The sequence below is a fragment of the Corvus cornix genome, chromosome 10, assembly GCF_000738735.6.
Source record: "Corvus cornix cornix isolate S_Up_H32 chromosome 10, ASM73873v5, whole genome shotgun sequence".
Classification (NCBI taxonomy): domain Eukaryota; kingdom Metazoa; phylum Chordata; class Aves; order Passeriformes; family Corvidae; genus Corvus; species Corvus cornix.
In genome coordinates this window covers 14,268,354-14,294,398 of record NC_046340.1, presented here as the reverse complement: position 1 = coordinate 14,294,398, position 26,045 = coordinate 14,268,354, and the positions used below count along the sequence as shown (strand labels likewise).

Genomic DNA, 26,045 nt, shown 5'->3' with positions numbered 1-26,045 from the left:
ATTAGACTGCTGCATTTTTATCTGGAGGATGGAAAGCTCTCTTTAAAAAAAAAGCTTAAATTCTCAAGAAATATGCAATAAGAACAAATCATTAGTGTGATTTTTAAGCATATAGCCTTGACTATTGGAAAATACGGAGCCTGGAGAAAGATGAAGAGTTGCTTTTATAATTGCTATGATGTGGAGTTTTTTCAGATGATTGATGATAGGAAGATTTTATAAATTTTTGGTTTTCATTTCAAAACTCTATAAAAACCAGTTAGTTGTTAGCTGGATGTGGTTGTGGTACCAGTTAGAAGTGACTGAAGTTGCTAAAGTCAGGTTAGACTCTATAGTCATTGCTCATGCTTGGAAGGGCAAGAACGTGGTAGTGGGTGGTGTACTCTAGACAAAACACTTCCTATTTTGTTGCCCAGACAAGGATGTGGTAGCCACTGTGCCTGGCCATCCCACTGGTATTACCTTCCTGGAGAAGGAAGAGTGAGAGCAAAACTTAACCATGGCTGTTCAGGCACTACTAAAGCTTGGGCTTATTTCTAGATCCCAGGGAAAAGTCTGACAATAATCTGGTGGTGCTTTGCTGGTTCTCTGCACATTTGCATTTAAGGCCATGTTTTGAAGGGAAAAGGATAATTCCAAACTACTATGAAACTGCCATTTAAATTGAGTTACAATATTATTGGGAACTACTTAGTGCCATGACTCTCAGCTGTCTTCTATGCCATTGCTTTATTGGGTATTTAGGTTGCTGCCTTTTTCTTAGACCTCTGCACGGTTTGCAGTGTGTCTGTGGTCCTGAGGCTCTCAGATTTGATTGCTGCTGTGATTAGAGGTGGGCGGGAGCTCAGGGCAGAGCTGCTCTCAGGGGAGTTGGGCCACCCTGGCACAGCCCCCCTTTCTTCCCTGCTGGCTCCCAGTGCTTTTGGGGAAGAACCCTTTGGCCTGGTCCTGTGTGTGGCTTAATCACAGTCAGCAACAGTCACTGACTTGCATAAAGCTGCTGTTTTGCAGGCAGTGTGCACATTTTCCATGTATCCCGTGGCTTTGCAAGCTTTGTGCTCATTGAGCTCACTGGGTTTGATGCCATGGCTTCCAAAGGGACATTTGATTGTTTTCCCAGTCTCATTTCTTATACGTTTTCTGTAGCTTACTCTGTTATATGATACTAAACTACATTCTGTATAGCTTTGTGAACAATCTAATTATCTGTATTTATTTTGATACTTGTACCTTTTTGTCCATCCTGGCAGTTCCCTTTTCCAAGTGTAATACCACAAATAGCTGATGAGTGCACAGAAGGAAATTATGCTTCTCCATTGGACTTCTGTTTTCTCCAATACCCCAAGCTTCAAATAATATTCAGTCACATGTTTTATGACAATTTAAAAAAAAAAAAAAACCAAAAAAACAAAAAAAAACCCCCAACTTTGTTTTTTCAGTGCTTCCAGATCACTGCTTTCATTGTACAGATAGAAAAGTGACAAGGTTCGCACAAACTAAACTAGTTTGAAGTTACTATTTTATTGAAGCTCATGTACACTTGTGGATGTTCAAGCAAATTGCTGAGATTGTTTTCAGACTTATTTACCTCTGCTGTACTATATTTGAAAGCATTTTTTTGATTTAAGTTTGCAACTGTTCTCCATTGGTGTTGGTAGTGGTGGATCTGCATCAGGCTAGCAATGGCTGGAGATGTAAGAGAAAAGACACATAAAGCCTACAGCTTCTGTGCTGTCTTCAGTAGCAGGGTTTAGTGCAAGTTAATTTAACTTGTAGTAAAAATCTGGTTGGTCTTTGGTTTTTGTGTCAGTCAAGGCGAGACAAAGCCAGGCTGTAGGCCTGCTGTAGCACTTGGTGTTAGTACAGTCGTGTGGGTCATTTGCTCCTGCAGAACTGTGTACACACAAAAGTTGCCCCTCTGTAAGTTGCTGATGTCCCATTTCAAAATACCAATGCAGCTGAAGTGTTCAGAGTACCTAAATTTTTTTAGTTAGCCTGTAAAATTTTTGCAGAATAAAATAATGCACATACTTTATAATAAATTGCTTGTATTCTGGTGAATGTGACTTGATCCTGTATGATGTACACCAGAGCAGTGTAGTTAAATCACGTTGTTACAAACTGTAGTATTAAAGAATGAGGGGAATTTGCAGAATTGGCATTTTGTTGGCCACATCTTCCATGACAGCATACTTGATCACTTCTCAGTGTTAAATGTGCTAATTCCAGCATCACTAATTTCAGTATTGTGTAAGCAAAAATTAGGTAGAAAAAGGCAAGAGATCAGAACTCCATCAGCATTGTCTGCCAGTCTACAGAAAATAGGTTTGGGTTTGGAGAGCAGATTTATAGCTGAATTAATAGCCTTGATGTTGACTGGATTTAAATCTGTTTGTGGGTGTATCCATGGAACCAAACTACAGTTCAAATCAGCTGGAAGAAAAACAGATTTTGATTTCAAGTGGTACAGCATGAAATGTCACGTGTTTTAGTAGCATCCTGAAATAGTAGTCTCTGTGTGTGGGGAGAGACTATTTAGATGTCAGTTAAGCATGGTGACTAACAGATCAAAAGGGACTGTGAAGACACGCAGCCGACAAGCTGGGGTACATAATTTGCAGAACATCCCTGAATACTTAACTGCAGCAGGCTCACAGCTTCCCTCCCAGTAACAGCATATGTGCAGCTTTGACTTAAAAGACTGTAAAGGATGAAGAATTCACTGTGGTGATGGTAATTATCCTCACTGGTAATAGTTGCACTGTAGGAGTGTAATTTTTGCATCCTTAGCTTCCAATAGCTGCATCTCAGTTGGAATAATTGGGGTTTTTTTTCTATTAGATTTAAAAATGTCTGCCATCTGAAATCCATTCTGTGTGTAGGTGGTCACAAAACCCTATTGAATTACCTTCTAGTTTTGGGGCGCAGTGCAATTCTTTAACAGTGCGGAGGCAAGTCAGCTGACACCATTTATGTATACCTTTATAGAATGCCTGGATCAAGGAATAGAATTCAATGGAAAAAAATATTTGGGAAGCTGGAATTTGAATAATGGTTTTCAGTTACTTAATGCTGATGAGAAATGCAGTAACCTTTGTGATGTTCATTGTGCTTTCCTGCAGGGCAGCAAAGGACACTACAGATACCACTGGCAGAGCCACAATGTCAAGCACAGTGGAGTGGATGATATGGTCCTGCTTTCCAAAATCACTGAGGATTCCATAGTGGAGAACCTAAAGAAACGATACATGGATGACTATATTTTTGTATCCTTTGTTGGTTTTGTGGGGCCCTGTGGCCTTGCTGAGCCAACGTGACACTAATTACATATGTATGTATTCTCTTTAGGCAGATTACTCAAAGATGCTGAACAGTTCGTGTGACACTTCTCCTGAGAGAACACAAAATGCTTTGAAAACTCAGCTAATTATGAGGGTTGAAATTAAGATAGTAAAAATTATTTTAAGATACTCTTTTTAATATTTGGAATTGTTCTTGCCAGTGTTGAAGATTGTACCTCCATATAGTTATACATTCACGTGGCCCCTGAAGCCTCCTGAAGTAATGCTACTTCTGAGAGCAAGAATTAATAGGTTTTAGATGTGTGTACATTTATTGATGTGTTCTATACCTCCAAAATTCGAATGCTTTCAAAATAGCATTTCTTCTGTGACATAACCCCATTTACAACTTATTCTGGAACTGCTAATACTGTGAATCATGGGATGATGGTTTTTCTTTCTTGTAAAAATAGCGAAGTTAACATGATCTTTCTGCTGAAGCAGGCATAAGGGTGTTTTCCAAGGGTCGCATTGAGGGATCAGTCTTCCCTCATGTAGGGAGGACTCCTTTTGCAGTTCTGTGAAGGCTTTTCATTCAAAGATGAAGATCATCTCTTGAATATTTGAATTGTTTGTGTGTCCACCCATGAATGAACATTTCTCAGTGCTACATTGTACAGAGATGACGGAATGATCCCAGAAAATGCTGGTATTGTTTACCAACAGAAAACTGATGCTTCAAGTGTTTATACTGACACAATGAGTAATTGATTTATTATATTCAAGACCCAGATGTTGTCACTCTTTTTGAATTAAATTAAAAATTTATTAAGAAAGCATTTCAAATTAATATTATAGAAGTTATGTTCATTGAGTTGCAGTTCTTCTCTAATACATTACCTTTTGTGCCATGGCACCACAGTAGTAGATTCCTACATAGGACAATCCAGCTGAATAGGTTAATTTTCCTACTTTGTACAGAAAGCTTAGCTAGCAAGCTTGCCTGTGAACAATTCCAGGTTGTTAATGAAACTGCAGTACAACATTTTGGACCCACAGGTGTGGGCTTGTTGCTAACTCCCAGCTCAATGAAAAGTGATACTGATGCCTGTGAATTACTATCAGGTGCTTCCTATGTGTACACTGCAGCTGTAGTTCCAAAGGTTTATGAAGTATTTGAAATGCAGGTCATGTGCAGCTGAATGCAGACTAGGGAAATATTATATTAAAAATCTTGCAAAAATTCTAATAATGGTTGAAATTGAGTGTCTTGGTACAGGGCAGCCTGCAGGAGAGGACTCCGAGGGACTGTTAATAGTTTCACTCATAAAATAACACCACAGCCTGAATTACCCAATTCCCCCAGTACCCCCCCCAGTGCATGCAGCTGAGTAATTGTCTAATTTAGCTTGGCGGTGGCCATTTCCATCCGGCTCTGCTTGCTCAGCACTGTCCTGTGAGATCAGAATGTGTCACTGCATTGTATTCTGCAAAGGTCAAACCAATATTTTCTAATACTGACAATACAGTCTCCTCAGTTATGAAGGACTAAAACCAGTTCAAATATGCCATTTCTTTTCTGTATTTTTATTCAAGATGTGTCATGATTTGGCCTTTAATACGTTTCTGTACTTAGCTTGCCTTAAAATAAGATAATATGAAAATATTCCAATTGAATGATATGTTTATATTCTTGTAAGCCTGCTAATTTAATTTTTATTAACAATTGTTGTAAGCTGTTGGATGTTTTACTGTTATTTGAAGTATTATGTAATAGGTGGAAAAGTTGTCACTAGTAGTAAGATAATACTTTATGAAACTGTAGTTACCTTAACTACTTCTGAATGCAGACGTACATTGGCTCCGTATTAATCTCTGTGAATCCTTTCAAGCAAATGCCATATTTTGGGGAAAAGGAAATTGAAATGTACCAAGGAGCAGTAAGTAAAGCAGTCTAAAATATAGTGCAGTATTCAGGGGCTTGGAAATATTATTCTACACAGTTTAACACTTGGAACCATTTGTTTCTGCTAGCATCGTGTTTGCCTGGGAGAACTTGGCAGATAGCCATTACCATAGACCTAGTCTTCAAATTGACCTCCTTGGAATATAAGATCAGTATTTCAAGAAAATACTTGTACTGATTAGCTCTAATCCATATCAGGTTTCTCTCCTTGACGTGTCCCTGCTCCTGCAAAGGCGGTTTTTAAGCTGTCGTATGCACAAAATGGCCATTAGTGGATTTGGAGACTGTGATTTCAGAACTCTCTAACTGGACAAGAACAGTAAAAAAAATTGAGGTGCCAAAATTAGATGCCACTTTTGAAAATACAGCTTGAAGAGCGAGTCAGCACAAGAACATTAGGGACTTAAAATTCAATTTCCTCCTCAAGTTGGGTGTGTCCACTCAGGGAAACTTGGGTTTGAATGGCCCACTGGATGAGAATGGGACCCGAGGCACCAGGCTCTGAGTGCTGGCTTGTTAGCACATTGATCACTGGTGAGATAGGCTTAAATTATGTGAGTTTCCTTTGGACAAGTAATACATTTCATGCAGAGGCCATTTTTAGAACAGGGTGTTTGCAATAGTTTAGGAGAAAATTGTGGATGAGAGAAAGACCACTAACAAAGTCCAGAGACTTTGGTTTGTTTTTATTAAATGTACCAAAAAATTCTTGGGGAAAATTAACTATAAAGTGCTATTCAGAATTTTTTCTTCCCAGGAAAATAACCCTTCCAATTTAGATACGTATTTATTTTGCTCTTTCTGCATTTTTTAATGTTGTCTTGAAAAATTAATCTTTATTTCCCCTCCTAGGCACAGTATGAAAATCCACCACATATTTATGCTCTTGCAGACAGCATGTACAGAAACATGATTATTGACAGAGAAAATCAGTGTGTCATTATTAGGTAAGAAAAAGATCTGTAAAAAACAATTTGTTTTCTTACGGTGTTTTAACTTGAAGAAGCAAAAAAGTTTATTATATCATTAAAAATCTTCTATCCATGTTCACATTTTGGGATTTTCTAGGATAGCTAAGTATTTTCTGACCCTCCTTTTTGTTTTCCAGTAAAATCCTGATGATAGCTTAACCATGAGAACTCTCTTACACAGCCAGCTTCTTCTCCAAAACCAAAATTATAACAGCTCGAATGACTGCATGAGGGGGCTGGATTTACAACTGTACAACCACAGATACTGTTAAATTCAGCAATCCCACATGGACTGCATTTATCGTGGTCTTTTGTTCCTTTTGGAGTTTTACTTGCATTCACTCAGAGACAAAAGGAGGAGAGGGATACTGGGAAATTAATTTCATCTTCACTGTTAGTCTATTTTAATTATTAAGTGATGAAATTCACTGTAGAATTATTACTCAACTTTTTCAATGACAGGCATTATTTAAGTGACAGAGTGAATTTTGGGAGTAGACTTTATGCTTTGTTCTCATCGAGGGTTTTATAGGTGGTGTATGATAAAAGAAAACGTGTGGAGAGCAAGAACTGCAGGATCCTGCAGCTGGTACCCTCTGCCCCTTCTGAGTTCCCTTCTTGCAGGGCTGCTGGGGAGGTTGAGTGCAGCATGGAGCTGCCCTTTACCCAGAGCAGGGTGGGGCCTCCCAGGGGCTGTGCAGGGATTTTACACGTGGGAAGACCAAAACAGGTGGTAACAGTTTGCTGTGTCCAAGGAGGGCCTCTCTGTTCCTGGGTCCCTGGGACAGCCTGGTGCCATAGGAAACAAAAAGCTCAGAGCTCTCCTGGCTGTCACTGGGATGGCTGAATTGTTCCCTGAGCTCAGTCTTTCTCTCTGGAAAACTGATGCCTGTTGCTGTGCTGAAGTTTACTAGGCACATGTAGTCAAATTGAGACCTGTTAGGAACAGGTAAAATTGGGATTTATTTTGCTTTTGTCACAAAGTAACATCCCAGAGAGTGGGATGTTTCACATGAAGCTGAATTTACAGTGAAAATCTTTGAGCTGTTGTGGATTGTGATTAAAAACCCTACTTTTCGATCCTGTGCTGTGCCCCACAGTGCAGTGCATGCAGCGAGTCACATTGTGAGAGAGCAGAGATAACAGATCTGAGATACAGACTTAGAGTTTTAATTTTACGTGACAGTTCTTGTACTTGAATGCTGGATGATGTACTTGAATGCTCTTTGGAATGTGCATTTTGTATGTGCAAAGTGAAACTTCCCTCAGTGTGTGCAGGGCCTAGTCATAGACTGCAGGAGTTAATTGAAATCTACTGCAAAACTGAAACAAGAAGGATCATATTTACAAGGGACATTTCAGAGACTTTTTTCCTTTATACACATTTATTTTTCCTTTGATATTCTTGTTACAGACACTGTAGAAACTGCAGAGTAGACTTAAAAGTAGTTTTCCTCACAGTTTTTGGTTTTTTAGGACACCTAGAAATTACATTTATAAATAATAAATCAACTCAGCTGCTCATTAAATATCTATTGTTTGGTTGATATTTTAATCCTTTGGACCACATTTGATTTAAGCTGTTTAGATACATCTTATATTTTCTGATTTAATGTCATCACTATTTCCAACAACCAGGGCTGGCTTTAGAAATAAATTTCTTGGAGTTTGCTTGCTTCATGTTTTATTGTGGGGACCAGAAGGCACTGAAATTGCTGCAGACTGGCAGCTCCCAGGATGCTGCTCTTGAGTGAAATGAATGTTCTGCCTAACTTAGTGTCTGCTACCACTCCATCAGTTTCACTTGATAGCTGCCAAGGGCTTTACTGTTTCTGCCCCTAAACTGGTGATTCTCAAAAAATTGAGACACAGCTCTGTCTGTTGTCAGTACCACAGAAGCTGCTGAGCATAAACAGCTCCAAATGAACCTTTGTGTTCAGTGAAACATCACTTTTGTTGTAAAAATCTGTCCTGCGGAAGATGAGCGATGATAACAGTATGTTATAGTGAGGTGCTGCTTGCTTCTCTTCTTCGTAACTAGTCTAAATTTGGAGTGACTCCACTGAAAATCCCTGGTGGAGCAGAACCAGCTAATACCCAGGTTTTTCCTTCTTTTTCCTCTTCAAGATGGCAGATTTCCCACTAAAGAAAGGTTTGCAAAGAGAGAAGGTAAGAAATAAGGTATAGACTGGACCTATTCACAGATCACAAAGGCTAAGTCTGGCTTCTGTTGCATATGGAGCCTCTGGAATGGAGACACAAGGATGGTGGGGAAGGGGCTGATGCACACCTGCTGTGTCCTCCCTCTGTATGCTTTGGGCACCTGTGGCATCTGCCGCCAAACCTGGGAGGAAAAATTCATTCCCACAGACTAGATGTGTGTTTCCAGGCAGGTGAAGCAGGGTCCCTAATGTGGGCAGAGCACCTTTTGCCTGGACATTAATTCCAAATGTATTTAGACACTGTTAGAAAAACTCATCTTCTTCAAAAGTTAGTGAATGAACTGGGAAAGCAGATCCAAAAGAAAATGCAATTCTTGGAAAGGCTGGATAGGTGGCAACCAAAAATAATCTCTTTTCATATGATAATACTAATTTTAAAAGAAAAATTGTTACCAAACAACCTTTCCAAGGCCAGGGAAGGCATTTTCATTAGCTGAGTAATTTCAGCATATTTGCATACGTGTTAAGAAAATTACATGTGCACATGTCTAATCATAGCTGAGCTGCTTTGCATGGCTGCTGCAGAGTAAATAAACAATGAGGTTATTCATGGGCTGCCTCCGAGCTGGGCTGAATCCAGGAGCAGGGTGTGCTTAGGTGGGAAGAGGGAGTAGTGCCCCCAGGTCTTCCCTGGCCGCGTGCATGGGCAGAAGTTCACTCACAGACTTAACACAGCTAAGCTGGACTTTATTTCTTATTAAGCTTATGTTTTACTGAGGCATGATATTTAATTTAGAACTTTCTTGAGCTAAGCTCATCGGTGGCAGTTAAAACAGACTGTTGGCATTTCTCCCCCATGTGACATGGCAGCCCTTCCGGACTATCAACAAGTTGTGCAGTCAAGATTTTAATTATGAAGGATTGTCTCGTGTCTTTTAATTCCTTTTGAGCTATCGCTGTCCTTTAATTAAGAGAGTGGAGGTTATGATTAATATTTTTCTATTATGTAGCAATAAATGCATTTCTTCAGAGTGTTGTTAAGGTTTTACCTTTCTATAAAGCTGAGGACTTTAATTTCACTTTGATTCTGTGATCCCTGCCAGGAGATGTTGCTGTTGCTTTAAAGCAGTTTTTCTTGTTTGTAGTTTCAGTTTACATTTGGCATTTGTGTGGTGACATTTGAGTCCAGGAAAGCAGTGTATGATATCTAAAAAGTCAGTGCATCTAATATACTATAAATATGTGTTAATGAAAAGATCATTTACCCCAACAGCTTTTAGTGAACAGCTCATGTCTATCTTAAATCTATTAAGTTGAAAATTTAATAAGAGATTTCTAGTCAGCTTCTGTATCTCAGCTTTCCAGAAGACTCAGATGACTGATCATTCTAAAATGTCTGTAGAGAACCCGACTGGAAGTATGGTTGAATTTTAATGAGGAAGTGGTAGAAACAAAAATCTAACACAGTAAGAAAAGTTAGGTTCTCTGATTCAGAAGGGAAAAATATTTCACTGAAGTAGTGCTACTGACATTTCTCTGAACATAATTGCAGAAGGTAAATTTTCTGTGTAAACAAGCTATAAAGCTTATCCAAACACATCAGAGTATTTTACATATACAGTGTTCTTTACTGGCAGATTGAAGAGTTCTTTATAAATACTTGGTATTAAAATTTCTACATTGTCCTGGCAATGTAGATAAGCATCACTTGTATTGTTCTACAGCCATGGATACCATATCAAATGTCACTCAGAAAATTCATTTTAGAGAGAAGGATGACACTGTGTATCAGATCTTGCTTCTGTAATCACTGATTCCTTCCTCTGGGAAGGAAGCAAGGAGCAAAACAATTTCCTTCTGCATTTGTAGTCTTATTCTGATTTCAGCTAAGCATTAATTGACTTGGTGGAAGAAAATGTCATTTTTCTGAAGTGGCAGATAGTGCTAGAAGAAACAATACATCTTTCAAAACATTGTAAATTTTGTTAGTGTTTGAGACTATGTGATGGTTTTACTTTTAGCAAGAAAAGTCTCTGAGAAAATTGTCAATACCACAATCCACTTTAAGCCATTTTAAGAATTTTTTTCAAGCTTTCAAAACCTCCATACTTGCAACATACTTCAAACTACCAAGTTAGATGATTCTTACATCTTCTTAAAATAGTTTTAATAACAGCAGAGCAGTCAGATTTATACAAAGAAGCTGTATGAATATCATTTGGCAGGAATGCCACAATTTCCCTGTTCCATTTGAATACCTGAGCTTTACTGGGGGCAGGATACCATCCCATCAGATAAAGCTGCTTTGGTTCATAAATAATGCATCTTCTTGTTTAATTCTAGCTTAATTGGAGCAATTTGCTGGTCTTTGATCAATAAAAACATAAAACTGAAAACCAGTGTATGCATGCATAAATTTAAAGTAAACTCTGGAAGGCAATCTTTCAGCCAAATTAATTTACTAGGAAGGACCACTTACATTGAAACAGTGACTAACAATAAAACGGAGCCTTATTGCTCCAGGTCAGTTCTGTGGCAGACACTATGGAGTAAGAAATACAAGCCACACTTAATTTGAGCAAGGAGGAGAAGGATAATGGATGCATTGAAGAAAATCTTAACAGAAATGTGTTATATTTTTACTGTGTGCTAAATAATACCTGATCAAATTCAGGTGTTGTGTTTGGCCCTGGATCCTCCCCTGTACTCATTTGAAAATTGTAATTTGTAAGCTCAGAGTATGATTCAGTTTCAATTTGTCTGGTTGTACAACAGGAAGAACAAATTTACTGCCAGCAGATTTTGAAGAAATGTTATTTTAATTATTGAACTATTCATGGTTTGAACTTCTAAAAGCAGTTTGCCATTCATCAAAGTCTGTCCCTGTAAATGTGGTAGATATCCATAATACAGGCTTTCTTGGTTGTTTGGAAAAGGTGATTCAGAAGAATAATAATAAAAGTGGTCTGTGCTCCACAAATGGATGCTCAATAAGTACTTTTTCACCTTTTCAAGTTTTCAGTTTGATCTGTAAAACTGTAGTCAGGAGAAGACAAAAGCACAAAAACATTTCTCAGAAAATAATTTATAAAAGCCTTTCAGTATTTCTGTAGTGTTTGGAAGCTTTAAAGATGTAAAATTACATTTGCAGCTTGGCAGTTTGGGGAGTTTTTTCAGAATGAAACCTTTAAAAATGTCTCTATTAGTCATGCTGATAGGGAGCTCTGAGTTGTTCATTCTCAGTGAGTCCCTTCCTGTGCAGGACATGCTGATGTTTCTTTGGCAGAGGTAGCTAAAATTTGTGCAGGAAAAGATGTGCATTTGATCCATATCCAGGAACAAGTGGGCACAGGATAGAAGAGTCAACAACATTCACTGAAATTATTCAGAAGTTTAAAGATAGCACAGATTTTCATAAAAGAGAAGACTAATTTAGCTCTTTTTTGTGACATTGAACCAACATCTGTGCGTTGGTCTTCTTGCTTTGGTGTAGTTGTCCAGGTCATGGGACATGCATTAAGGTCAGAGCTGACTTGCACCAAAGTTTACTAAGTCTGGAGGAATTCTGTTGAAATGAAGTTAGCTTTAAGGGATGAAGTGAAGGGAGATTGGTTTGTCTGGCATGCCGGTCTTCTTTCCTTCTTGAGAAACTTACTGATTGCAAGAAGGCAAAGCTGCTGATGTTGTAAACACCATTCACCGTTGAAGTGAAATATAAAGGAAGGAAGGAATTGTGAGAGCTAGTATGGGATATTAAGACTCCTTGTACCCTGTGTCAAGAGGCATAGGAACAGGAAGGTAGTTCTTCCGTCATTCAGGATGTGATTAATAATGCCTCATTATTTTATTCAGGAACACCTAAAACAAAAAACTACTAAAATGAAGTAGGTATCTGGCATGGCATGCACAGCTCAGATTTTCAAATTAGTTTTTGTGTCAAGACCTGAAATCCCCCTAAATTTAGATGGGAATTGAGTTTTTAACACACATATTCTGTTTCAAGCATCTTGGTTTAAGTAGAGGTTTCTCAATGTATGTACTTTTTTGACCTTTGAGTCTTGCAGAGGTTCTGGTGTCCATGCAAGATGGTGTATTCAGAGTTCTGTATTCACAAATACATCCAAGCGCAATGCTACCACACCGTGTCAGTCTGTATTACCTGGTTACCCCAGTGTGAATGTGGTGTATATAATTAAGGTACCTCACCTTGGTTGGATGAGATGAGCTTCAAATTACCCCATTGTAGAGTTACTTAAAAACTAACATGTACATTTTTGTATTTCTTTTTTATAGTGGGGAAAGTGGTGCTGGAAAGACTGTAGCTGCTAAATATATCATGAGTTATATCTCCAAAATTTCAGGAGGTGGCCCTAAAGTACAGGTGAGTTGATATAGAGTAACACTGAAGCATAAGCTTAGACTAAAGATTCACTTCAGAGGTGGAATGTCAAAGGCTGTTGTGGCAGACACTGGCAGGTGAGAGGCACTTTTGACCTGGCTAACTTGTGGGTGAGCAGCCAGAAACGTGTGGGCCCCAAAGCAGAGAGCTCTGGGCTGGGCAGCTTTCCTCACCTGCAGGATGCTGGATGGGAGCCATGGCAGGGTCAGCTGCAGGGCCGGAATCAGCTCTGCTCCAGGTGCTATAGCCCTTATGCTGAATTGCATCTACAAGCTAGGGGGTTTTTTGGTTTGGGGTTTTGTTGGTTTTTTTTTTTTTTTCAGTTAAGTGGTAAGAGGTACTTTAATTGTTCTAAACCAGATTAAGAACAACAATCAATTTAGTGGGTGTGTGATTTTTTTTCCTCCTGTGTTGGCATTTTATTGAAAACTGAACTGGCATTTTGGGTTTCTGTTGCTTCCTTTAAATTTCTAATTTGTGTGTATACATCAAAGAGGCACTGCAAGAACATAATTTTGTTTTATGAGCTTATCTAGGCAAAATTAGGGTGTGTGAAATCTGCCTGAAAGAACAAATAGTTGCTTTTATTAATAATTATATTGTTGATGTCTGCTCTACCTATGAACTGAAGCTAATTGAGTTAAAAAGCCATAAAAATTCCCTTAATGACATTACAGTGTCATTCCTCCACTGAGAGGCAGTGGTAGGTAGTGGCTGCTTTTACCAGTCCACTCCTCTTGAGTGCTTACTGTAATTTTTGCTTTATTGCAGTCTCTGATATTGAGTGTGTTCTTTCTGCATAGTTTTGCACAGCAGTGATACCGGCAACGTTGCAGGGAATAACTCAGTAACCAAGAGCATGATCCATAACCAGAGAGAAGGCATTGTGTTATTTTTGCAATAAATGTAACCGTACTTTATAAGTAAATATTTTGTTTTGTTTAAAAGATTTCAGCTTTTTGTACAAAATTAAAAATTACTCTTAGTAATTATAGAGTTGGAGTTGATGAGGTTAGTAAGTTGCCTTGAGCATTTATTTTGGAATAAAATTCCATCTTCTTTTCACAACCCAGCATGCACTGGGTTTTTCCCAGAGCTGATGTCTTCTTCCTGTTTCCAGCTCCCAGGATCAGATAAAGAGACAACAGTAATATGTTACGTTGCTTTCTAAGATAAGTGGATAGCATTATCCATGATCCCAAAACAGATTGCTCAAGCACTTGCAGATTCCTAAATTTCATGCTGCTCTGACTTCATTATTTGTGGTTCCAGACCCCCCCAAAAGATTTAAATGCTCATGTGTAAGCATGGTTTAAATTGAAGATGATGGAAAAACCAGATCAGTTTATCGGCTGTGTTGCTTGGCAGAACAATGAACAGAAGAACCAGGTTTTAGCCTCAGGCATTTTGTTTAATTCTGTAGGATTTTCCTCGAAGAATAGGAACTAAAAGCCCTCAAAAAAAAAAAAGGTTGGATTCTATTCCTTATCTGATCAAGAGAATTTTTTACAGATGCAAGATTTCATGCTTTTTTACTATATGATTTATATGTCGTGGGGGTTTTTTTAGAAAATCTGTAAGAACTTTAAAAATGCCTGTTTCTAAATTTGTATTTCTTTTGTTTCCTAAAATTTTAGCATGTTAAAGATATTATTCTACAATCCAACCCTTTACTGGAGGCCTTTGGGAATGCAAAAACTGTACGGAACAACAACTCCAGCAGATTTGTAAGTCCCTCTATCTTAGAGCTGACTTCACTCTTCCAACTTCTGTGCTGTTACAGAGACAGTATTTAGGGGTATAATATAAATTTACTGCAGGTGAGGTAAATCTGAATAAGATACAAAGTGTGTTTTAAAACCAACATGGTATATGTCAGAGGCTTCTGTTTCATGCCGTATAGATTGTGCATTTCTTTCTCTATATGTACTGGTTACAGTTTTTGAAGTATCAGGGCTCTGCACCCTTTACTAATATATACAGGCAGTAGGCAGGAATTGCCTTCAGTCTGTCATTCCAGAAGGGTCAAGATAATCTCCTGAAATGACTGCTCACTGCAGTTTAAAAAAGTTATTTTAAAAAGTTACACATGTGGTTTAAAATTTGAGATGTGTTCCTTAGTAACATGAGGGTTAATGCAAATAGTGTCTCCCTGAAAGCAAGAAATCATGGCTTTGCTTTGCTTCCAAGCAGAATGGTTTGCTGTTGGTTGTAAATCTGTTGAACTGACTTGCTGTGTAGATGAACCTCGTGGTTTCCTTTATACTAAGCAAGAGTCTCAGCAGTGAAGAGAAGCCACTGATCTCTCTACGTTTGCATTAACATGTGATGTGTTAATGTCGAGCTGTATAAATGCAGAAAAAACGACGTGTAATGCTTCAAGAGTTTAGGTTGTACCTTGAGGCAGCTTTGTTCTCTGCATCCATAAAGATGAAATATCCTCATAGCCTTGCTTGGAATACAGTACAAGTGCATGATTTTGAATTTGCATTTACTAATCATTTAACAGCTTGAATTATTTATTGCAGGGGAAATACTTTGAAATACAGTTTAGCCCAGGTGGAGAACCAGATGGAGGGAAAATCTCCAACTTCTTACTGGAAAAATCTCGAGTTGTAATGAGGAATCCTGGAGAGAGGAGTTTTCACATTTTTTACCAGGTCAGAAGCGTCTAAGTCCTTTTTGAGTTATGTACTGTTTTTGCTTTTGATTGAAAAGTCATTCTCAAAGCAGTGAGATTTGAGTGCACACTGCAAAGGTAACCTGGCCTCTGCTGGGGAGCTCAACAGCATGGTGAGACACCATCTGCCATAGACCTACCTGGCTGTCTTTCAGCTCCAGAACAAAATACTGCAGTATTTCAAAGCCTTGCTTGGAAATTCGTTGTGAACTCCCATATGAAAAAGTCCAGGAGAATACAATAGGAAATGAGAACTTTTCAGCAGACTTCTTTTTGAACTGGCCTATATATAAAGAGAGAGAGGCCAGTTTATATATATATATATATATATATATATATATATACACGCACATATATGTATATATTTCCTGTGAAAGAGAGAATTGATTCACAGTTAACTTTTCTGGGACATTTATGATAATACTCTTTGTTGAATCATTGAAGTATCCCTGTTTTTTGTGTTTGGAAAGACTTTGCTGGCCTTCACTGGTCCTTGATGTGCATGGTCCTCACTTGCTGGAGTGCTGCTGACCAAGCTCTACAGAGCTAGGGACAAGACAGGGCATTGCAAGTGTCTGTAGCCAGCTTCACATAAAGTTGAGGTGCCATTGCCAGGATGGAAAGCTGAGTTGGAGCTGGACTTGCTCCAGGAGGTGTATTCTCCTCTTCTGAGGAATATGTACGATTTGCTCTGTCCTGCTGATTTTTCTGTGGCCTTTAGAGGGTTTTTGACGCGAGAGTTAAGAGACATTGGGATTTTGACAACTCTATTTTGAGGTTAGTTTGTTCCTCCCTGTTGCAGCCATGTCTGTGCATGACTGCATGGCCTTTGCATAGGTTTGAGGAGCATGAAGGGTGCTTGTCCTCACAGTGAGAGTCACAGATGATGCTTTCTGAATGTGCTTTCAGCTCTGCCTGCCTTGCACTGGGTGTGGAAAACGTTGCTCCTGAGGATTCAGGGAATACGTTGCGGATTGAAAAACCCACTTTGCCTTTTCTTTATGAGGTAAAGATAATGGAAGGCATTCAAATCAGTCACATTTTTAGCTATTTATTAGTTGTGAAGTTAGAACTAAACCATTCATGGGAATGGGATTGAGAAGCTGGTCTTTTGGATTAAGCAGTTACCAGAAGATAGGAAGGATACATCCTTGGCACAGCACCAGCCGTCTTTCTCTCAGTAATTTCAGGCTCAGTCACCTGTTTTTGACCTGCCTCAACTCTGCTGAAGATTGTTGAATGATACCTAATTTGGAGGTTTTTATTCTGCAGCTAATTGAAGGGGCCTCCTCAGAACAAAAAAGCAGTCTTGGCATTACCAGCATGGACTACTATTACTATCTGAGTCTCTCTGGGTCCTACAAAGTCGATGACATCAATGACAAATCAGATTTTCAAGAAACACTGGTGAGTTCTTGACAGTATGATTTGCATAGTGGTGGATGTACGTTCATTTCACCGTTCATTTGTAGCAAAGACACTGGTCTGTTAATGTGGGAATGAATAATTATTGTAGATATGACTTCTAGTTGTATTTTGCCCTGAGGAGGAGGTATGTTATCCTGAAGATGGTTTTTGTAGAAAGGTGTTTTGTTTTTCAGTTTGTTCTTTTTCAGAAGAGTGCAAATTTAATGAAATTTAATTTGTGCAGATGATCTGTAGTATGAAAAGTGTGAAAATGCGAACACAGTGAGGAACTTGCATTAGAAGAAAATATAAAAGAGTGCTCTGCTTTAGCTGAATTCCCAGTGTTGGCTGACATTCCATGCTTATTTGAAACAGTACAGCTGAAAAGCTGGAGAAAGGGAGTGAGCACAGATCAGGGATCTTTATCCAGTTCTGTTGCCAGTTCATTTTGTGACCTGCCAACTGCTGGTGTTCTGTTCTTAGTAATTTACTATTTAAAGTAGGTGTATTAACACATTTATGTATGTAGTACATTTAAAGGCCTAACAAAATAATTGTTACATTTGTATTGGAGTTTATTTGGTATTTTAGAAAGACAGTTGAAGACATTCTGTACGTTATCATGTACTCTGAACTCCAAAACCCAGGGGTGCTGTGGATTATTTTGTAGTAAGTGGATGAAATTCACAGCCTAAGCCAGACACTGGGCTGCTTTTTAGTGTTATTCAATACAGCTTCAAAATTCTTGGTCTTGGTGGATAAACTGTCTGTGTAGAAGGAATGAAATAATTGTTTCTTAGGTTCATTATTTCTCAGTTTGCAATGAAACTATTTATTTTTAGTGTGGCACTTAAAAGCAGGTGTTTGTTTTTCAGTAAGTTTATTTTTTTCAGAATTCATTTTGTTAATACATCTACTAAATAGTGTATATGCTTCTGTATTTAATTAAAAAAAATACAGAAATGCTTTAGTAGGACATCTGGTACCCTTTGAACTTCATTGCAGCTCTAATGATTTGGTTTCCTTAGGAATCTGAACTGCTTTGAATAACTCTACTTTTTGACATCAGAATTTTAAAAGGACTTCTAAGACAAGAGTTATTGACTGATGCAAGTTTGTTTGTTTGTTTTTCTTCCCAGCATGCAATGAGTGTGATTGGGATCTTTGCAGAGGAGCAGGCATTGGTACTGCAGATAGTGGCAGGAATATTGCATTTGGGAAACATCAGCTTCAAAGAAGTTGGCAACTATGCAGGAGTGGAGAGTGAGGAGTGTAAGTACCTCTGGAAAGTGTTACAGGAGCAGCAGTGGGCTGCAGCCCAGATGGCAGAAGGTGAACTGCAGTTTAGAGCTGCTTATCCAAACAGAGCATCGTTTCATAGAGTGTGAGGCTGCCAGTTGAGAGTCTCTGCCAAAACCAGGTGCTGAGGCCCCTCTTTTGTCTTGTAAGAGGCCACTGACTTAACAGGAGTGTGATTTTGAATTTAGAAATCCTGTTCCAACCTTTGAATGTGAAATAATAGACACTGTAAGAAGGGCTCTACTTCTTTCAGTGTATCAGCACATATTCATAGAAACCCCTGTTTGTTATGTGGTTTGTGTGGCCTCACTGTCCTGTGAAAGCAGCTCCCAACTGTGGGTGTCCCTGGGCTCAGGACATAGCTGATGCCCAGGCATCCATACAGGTGTGTACATGTGCCTTGTGAACAGAGGTCCAGAGCTGAACTGAAAGGCAGAATTTACATTCTACAGTTATGTTTCCTGTCTCAAATTGCTCAACTGATACCTCACTGTTAGGTACTGCTACTGAGTAACTATTTCTTCACAATTCTGTTTTCCACAGTGCCCCTTCCTTGCATCCCTCAGCCCGTGCTGCTGTTCTGTAGCAGCTAGGCCCACAGCAGCAAGGTGTTGGAATGTTAATGGACCTTGAGTTTTAAATGTTTTTGTTGTGATTTATACCTTGCATCTAATGCAAGGTGCTACTTTGATAGTTTAAAGACAGAATGGATAAGCAGAACATATATAGTAGGACCTTATACATACCCATGTGTTCTCTTAACTCTTAGTTCAGAATGGGTCTTATGTTTAGGAAAATTGCATTTGTTTAGCTTTAGATACTTTATTCATAACTAACCTATCTTATGCAGCCAACTTCACACTCAGCTGTATTAGTACCGTCCTGCTTTTTGTTTTAAGAAGTTGGGAAATAGAAAATATGAATTTTTAACCTTACTAGTCTCTCAAATCAAGAAATTAAGTAAGCCCAAAGAAAAACATTTTGTGGCATTGTATTTATATGCCTTTTGATTCCAAATGAGTTACTGTGCTTCGATTTAAATCACAGTGCTAAATCTTTCAATGAAATCAAGGCATTTAAAAGCCATACAAGATGGATACAGAGTGAGTTGCATCAAAATAACAAATGGTAAAGGCATGAATTGAAAACAAATCATTAAAAGTGAATGTGTTTCTATGATGAGCCATGTCCACTGTTTCTCCTGCTCACTGGGATACAAATATAGAAATTGTGTATGAATAATACATGGGAAGAAATTAGAAGATAGAATGAATATCAAAATTACACATAAATACGCTGATTTTAAAGAAGCCAGAGAAGAAATAGCCATGTCTAGTACAGTTTCTGCATCATGAAGGTGAAAGTTGGGCTCATTTGTTTTTTGCATTAGTCCTCCCCCCAGTTTACTGTTTGTCCTGGCCAACTGAATAGTAAAGCATTTATAGCCTGCATAGCCACGAAAGATAAAGCACAAGGAATGACCAGTGGTCAGTCCTGTGTTGCATAAGCCTGAAATAATAAAAAGTTTAAGACTTTGGTTAATAGTGTTCTTGTTGTTATACAGCCAATTGCAGAAAAACATGCAAAGGCCATTCTTTGGGACACCAAAAATTCTACTCTCTTGCTCTGAGTCAGAATCAAATCTACACAGACCATTCTTGAGAGACCTTTAGGCAAATATATCTTTAAAACTGCCAGTGATTGCTATCTGCTCTAGTTTTGATTATATTAATAGATGAAAAAAATTCTTATTTAGTGGACATCTTCCATGTTACAAATCATGGCAAATACTAGTACTTCTCTCTTGGAAGTAGAAAAGAATTTAAATCATCCCTTTTTACACTTGCATTGTATTGAAAGGGTTGTTTTTCACTTCCTGGAAGCCCATGAAGTGAGCCCAGTCTTTTCAGCTTTCCTTCAGAGTGTATTTAAAACTATTCCACTGAATGCTACTGATGACTCTTTGAGGATAATTTTTTTCAATTACATGCATATCCTGCTTTATAATAATTTCCAGACTGTAGCTTTATGGTCGCTAACTAGGGAAAACAGTCAGGCATCTTAAGAATGTGAAGTTGTATCAAGTGCTGGCCAGCTACTCTTCCCTTACAGTAAATCATCAGCACTGGGAAGGGAGAGTTTCTGAGCTCTGCGTGGTGGTTCTTGCCATTAAACTGTCTTCATAAATTCTTACCGGTAGTATTGGTTAAGCATTTTTCCTGGTATCTTACAGTATATGTGAGCATATTTGATCTGTAATTGCCTACATTCTTTCCCATTTTGAAGCATATAATGATGGACTTTTTCATGTGCTCTTCAATCTGAGTTCTCTGAATTACCAGAGATGTTGCCAGTGACTTGACTTTGATGGTGTGATTCCTGGTACCCCAGAGTAAATTTAATCAGTTTGCTGATGGCAATAAATCATATTTCAGAAAGCTGGTGGTTATTTTCAATTTTAAAAATACTTTAGGAATAATGTACTAAACAGTTCAGTGAAGTCATGCTGTGACATTACACATGTGTAAAGTGCAAGTGGCTGCTGCCTTAATGATTATTTTACATCCTCCTCACACCAGTAAAGTAGATCTGAAACCAATGGAACATGGAGGAAACACTGTTAGAGGATTATGTGGTTTAATGGAGGTGCAGTACCAACTCCAGGAGTTTTTCTCGGGAGCTGTTTCCATCTGCTTTCAAGACACTTCTGTTTTTCCACTCTTTAAGGTGTGTGACACCTGCAGTAACATCTGCACGTGTGGTGAGAGTTCAGAGAATACAAAACCTGGGGCTGCTCATTGCACAGATGTATTTTTGTGCTTTTGTTTTAAATGAGGGGAAACAGAATTGGCAAAGTACTTATAGATTAAGGGATTAAAAAATAAAAGGCAAGGTAATTGAAAACTTTTTGCCATGTTCTAACTTATAAGAAGGAAGGGAAAGGATATTAGGAAGCAGATAGCCTATTTTCTATTATATTTTAAACATCTAATGTTTTTTACAAAGAATTTTCAATTGTGTCAATTTTATTTCATGTGTGAGCTCTATATTTTCAGTCTCATCCAAGAGTGATTTGTTTGAACCACAGTTCAAAACTATGTCCTGTGGCAGCTTACATGTTTGAAGGACTGAAGGTACAGAAATAGCTGACTATTTTACTTCAAGATGGTTTATCTTAATTGAAATCCATGTAAGTAAAAGAGTTGAAAATGTCCTTGAGGAGCATAGGGAAATTTTGAAGACATAAATTGTTCCTCTTTTCCTTTTTAAGCTGCACACCCCATGAGTTTTATTGTTATTTGAGATACAGACTAAATGCAGAACAAAGAAAAAATTAGCTGTAAGTCATAATCCAACAAGCCTGATCTTTCTTGCAGTTTTAGCTTTCCCTGCTTTTCTCCTGGGAATTAACCAGGACCGCCTAAAGGAAAAACTGACCAGCAGACAGATGGACAGCAAGTGGGGAGGCAAATCTGAGTCCATTAACGTCACACTAAATGTGGAACAAGCCTGCTACACCAGGGATGCACTGGCCAAGGCCCTTCATTCCCGTGTTTTTGATTACTTGGTGGATGTAAGTTGGATTTGCTTGATTCTACTGAAGTATCAAAACAAGTTCAAGTGCACTAGGAATGTTCCTTGCGGGCCTTTTCTTGCCTGTAGGTGCTTTGCCCAAGCCTGCACAGTGCAGTGGGAGTGTGACCATGGATACCAGACACAGGGCACTGACTCTGACATGAGCTGTGGTTTCAGGCTCCTGCCATAACTGTCCTGTATGGGATCCTGATTTTCTCCTTCCTGGCAGCAGCCATACTTCTCTGACTTCCTCCTTTGTAGCAGAGCAGAATTACTTGGTTATGGTCCCCTGCTCTCTGATCCCACTTCCCTGCAAAGAGCCCCTTCAGCACCTGGATTTGGTGGTGGAGCCAGTGGCCAAATTCCATTTTCCATGCCAAAGTGCTCTCTTGTTCAGGATGAGACCCTGGACTGGGCTGGGAGCCCCAGATGCTCCTGATGCAGCAGGGATCTCCTCCGGGGGGGGCACTGCAGTGACCCAGAGCTTCCCTCCTCAGGCCAGCCCTGTCATCCCACCCTGTGCGTGTACCAGCACTGACGCTGCAGAGGAGGGGAATGCAGAGTGAGGTGAAAAGATTCAGTGCACCCTCTGCAAAATTCATCAAATGTCAGACTTAAAGCCGTTCTTTTTCTGTTGGCTCCTTTTATTTAACTGAGCCAATTACATTGAAGGGGAAAGATTTTTATAGACAGTAGAGCCAAAGGCTCACTGACCTGGAAAACAGGATAACGTACTGCTCATTTCCTAACTGTTAGTAAAACTTTCTTAAAAAGTGAAAGCAAAATAACCTATTATGGATATTTGTATTCAATTCAAATATATATTTTTAAAATAATTTAAATATAAATATTTAAGAATATTGATATATTTTAAATGTATAAACTACACGTCGTTTTATGTTTTGTTTCTGTTTTGTTAGTCTATTAATAAGGCTATGGAGAAGGACCATGAAGAATATAACATTGGAGTCCTTGATATTTACGGCTTTGAAATATTTCAGGTACGGCAATGCAAATACTCGGGGTTTGAGCAGATCTGACCTAGGAGAGTTTTTTTGTAATTTAGAAAAAAATTAAACCAGAAAAAAAATCACAGATCCTGTAGCCAGAATAAAAGCAAAAAAATCCCAGCCCAGCTTCCTGGACATTGTGATCTGTCTGACTGGTAATGTCTCACTTAATAAACATGAGGTATTGAAGAAACTTCAAACAAAATCATTGATCTTAAAAGAAAGATCTGACATTCCACAGAATGTCTATAAAGTCAGCAACTCATCTATCACTGACAGTGTTTCTTTGAAGCTTATTGCCAGCATAAGAACTAAAAATTATTGTATGTAAGGCAGGAGACTAATTTTTAAATTGTTTCCTTTTTTTACAGAAAAATGGTTTTGAACAGTTCTGCATCAACTTTGTAAATGAAAAGCTGCAGCAGATTTTTATTGAACTGACACTGAAGGCAGAGCAGGTAACCAGACATTTATTACTTTGGAGCTCACAAATGAGCTGTTCCTTTTTCAGCTGGTGGAAAAATTGAGGTTTCATCATCTGTTAACAGTAAAATCTACTTTGTTAAGTAAGACAGAGTGAAAAAAAACAACCTTTGTTGTTGGCTGACCCTAAAACTATAAATGACATCAGCTGCAGGCATTTGTTCTCTGATGGAGTGGTGCAGAAGCCAGTCCACCCCTCGGTGTGCTAATGCAGTCATATGACTGTGCCCAGGCTTGCTGCAGAGTCTGACTCATGGGCAGGGATGGAAAGCTGCAGCCTGGCTCCATCCCTGGGCTTCCCTTGAGCATGACACACATTTCACTGGGGATACTTTCCTTAATTTCCACCACACCTTTTTTGTTTTTTAAATATATATATTTATATATGTGTATGTGTGTATATGTAAAAATGAAATCAACCAGAGAAATGCAAAAATACTTGTGAAAGTATTTGCAGTTCTCTGCTCACAGTCTTACTGCCAAATCTCACTTTTTTTTATTTCTGCATGGGAGGGCAGACAGGATGCAGCTGAGACAGGAGCCCTGTGTGCAGCGTGAGCTCAGGGCTGGCACCAGCTTTGGGACAGTGTTTTCAGGAATTCCCAGACACAATTGCCTTTGTGGGAAAGTAACCAGTCATGGCACTGAGTGCACAAGTGACCTGCAAAGTGTCTACTGAGCCTTTATATGTGCAACTGACTGGGTCAATTTAATAAAATTTTAATATGGATTTTTCCCCAGTCATTCTCTAGGTGTCTTTATGGATACAATAATAGCATTCAGAAATAAAAAGCTGTGCCTTCATTTCATGTGCATTTCCATATGTGTTATCTTGGGGATCTGATCCTCAATGTGCATGTTACAATCTTAATTTTTAAAATAGATCAGGGTATGGATGCTTAGGTGCACTGCCAAGATACTGTAAAAGTGATTTTGTTACTATTTGTAAAGCGCTTTGACAATAAATACACTGTTGAAATCTTCCTGCTGTTGTCAGTAGCCACGGAAGGGCTGTGAATGACAAAGGAATGTGTGGGGAGACAGAGTAGGATTCCAATTCATCTTTTAGGCAGCAGAGAGCTGGATTTAACTATCAGTAGGGTCATTTCTCCCACCTCCACCCAGTCATACATTTGGCAAGTCTTCCTGAACATGAGTAGTGCAGAGTTTGTGTCTGTGGAGCGTGTTGTAAATCTAGTGCTACATCTACAGTGCAAGAAATGTTTGCATCTTTTTACTTAACAGGAGGAATATGTGCAAGAAGGAATTAGATGGACACCAATAGAATACTTTAACAACAAAATAGTATGCGACCTTATAGAGAACAAAGTGGTAAGTGTTTAGAACAAACAGGTGGAGGAAACAAGATTTTTTTCTCTTAAATATTTGGGCAACTGCTTTTTCTGTAAAGAAGGTTCATAGGAATATGCAAATACTGTTGTTCAGTTACTGAGTCATACTAAGTCTATATATAGATCTTACATAAGATGTCTTATAGGAGCTCTAAGATATGTCATGTGAGATACCATCCAAAAAGAGAGCTATACCATAGCATGATTGCCATGTGACTGAAGAAAACAATAATGGAAAAAAATTGTATCTGCCTAAATTTATGATGACCTTACTGACATACTGTACATCTGATAATGTTCTTTGTGTCCCTGGAGATGTAATTCAGTTTGGGGAAGCTACAGCAGCACCACCTTTCCTTTGAGGTTCTGTTGCAAATTAAGCAGAAACAAGTGAAGAGACGGTATTGTCGATAAAAAAAATTTTGTGGTTTTGCTCCACAGACTGTTCTGCATTTTCAAGTCTTTATGTTCTGTTTTGGGGTGACAACAACATCGAGTTGTCGTTTAGGTCAGAAGTAGGGTGTTTTTCAGATAGTTCTTCATGTAGGCCAGAACAGTAGTTCAAAGATTGTAGTGACTTGTGCTTAAATGCACATCACATTTTGCCCATTTCCTGTCTATATGAGGATAACTAGGAAGAGAATAAGATTTCCCTCCCAATCTCAGATATTTAGCTCTAAGTTCGTCAAACTGCAGCATGTGCATTTAAATACTTTCCTCAGACATGGGTTTACTTTTTGGTAATGAGGAAAGAAACTTTAAACAAATGTTGAGTATTTTGGTGGTTTTGTTAATGTTTTTTTTTTTTTCCCAGCAGTAATCGTGGTTTCCCCCACTGTCACTATCATCCCATGAAATGTCATCTCTCCTTAAACTATTTGCATATTGCTGTAAAAGTTAATCTCAGTTGATTGGAGGGAAATCCTTCCTGACTGTGCTCTAGCGTTTTTGTAGCAAAGACGATTTTCTGTTTGGGGGGAAAAAACTGGCATCATAATTCTTTTCTTCCTCACTTGTGCTGCTGTTCTTGTTCCCCAACATGTTAGAATCCCCCAGGGATTATGAGCATTTTAGATGATGTGTGTGCCACAATGCACGCAGTGGGAGAAGGAGCTGACCAGACACTGCTTCAGAAACTCCAGATGCAGATTGGGACTCATGAACATTTCAACAGCTGGAACCAGGGGTTTATCATCCATCATTATGCTGGAAAGGTAACATGGGAAGTCATCACTGAATTCTCTGTAATGTATTTATGAAGAAAGACAATAGTAATGAGAGGAAGGGGGAAGCCCTGCCAGAGGGCTGGCTTAGTTTTACACAGCCAGATTATCTCAGGAGACAGTGTCCCTTAGTGCAGGGAGCTTAGGACAAAAATGCCATAACAAATGGCCCTTGCTGGAGAGACGAGTCTGGGCCTTGCTGCTCTCAGAGCCACAAATTAAGTGTAATGAATGAG

General features: G+C 38.7%; 1 protein-coding gene across 5 annotated transcripts in view; it reads left to right on the top strand.

Annotated features, from left to right (window-relative positions):
* Positions 1 to 26,045, top strand: part of MYO1E (myosin IE) — a 108,631-nt gene that overhangs the window by 58,668 nt on the left and 23,918 nt on the right. For all 5 annotated transcript variants that reach the window (XR_005602781.1, XR_005602782.1, XM_010390823.4 and 2 more), the window contains exons 2-14: positions 3,123 to 3,266; positions 5,132 to 5,221; positions 6,100 to 6,194; positions 12,674 to 12,761; positions 14,417 to 14,506; positions 15,308 to 15,439; positions 16,732 to 16,866; positions 18,006 to 18,138; positions 21,543 to 21,739; positions 22,662 to 22,742; positions 23,123 to 23,209; positions 24,480 to 24,566; positions 25,633 to 25,800. Coding sequence is in view for 3 of the 5 variants with exons in the window: in XM_039557677.1 (XP_039413611.1) it covers positions 3,123 to 3,266; positions 5,132 to 5,221; positions 6,100 to 6,194; positions 12,674 to 12,761; positions 14,417 to 14,506; positions 15,308 to 15,439; positions 16,732 to 16,866; positions 18,006 to 18,138; positions 21,543 to 21,739; positions 22,662 to 22,742; positions 23,123 to 23,209; positions 24,480 to 24,566; positions 25,633 to 25,800 (1,527 nt within the window). In the remaining 2 variants the exon portion in view is untranslated. The remainder of the gene's footprint in view (positions 1 to 3,122; positions 3,267 to 5,131; positions 5,222 to 6,099; positions 6,195 to 12,673; positions 12,762 to 14,416; positions 14,507 to 15,307; positions 15,440 to 16,731; positions 16,867 to 18,005; positions 18,139 to 21,542; positions 21,740 to 22,661; positions 22,743 to 23,122; positions 23,210 to 24,479; positions 24,567 to 25,632; positions 25,801 to 26,045) is intronic.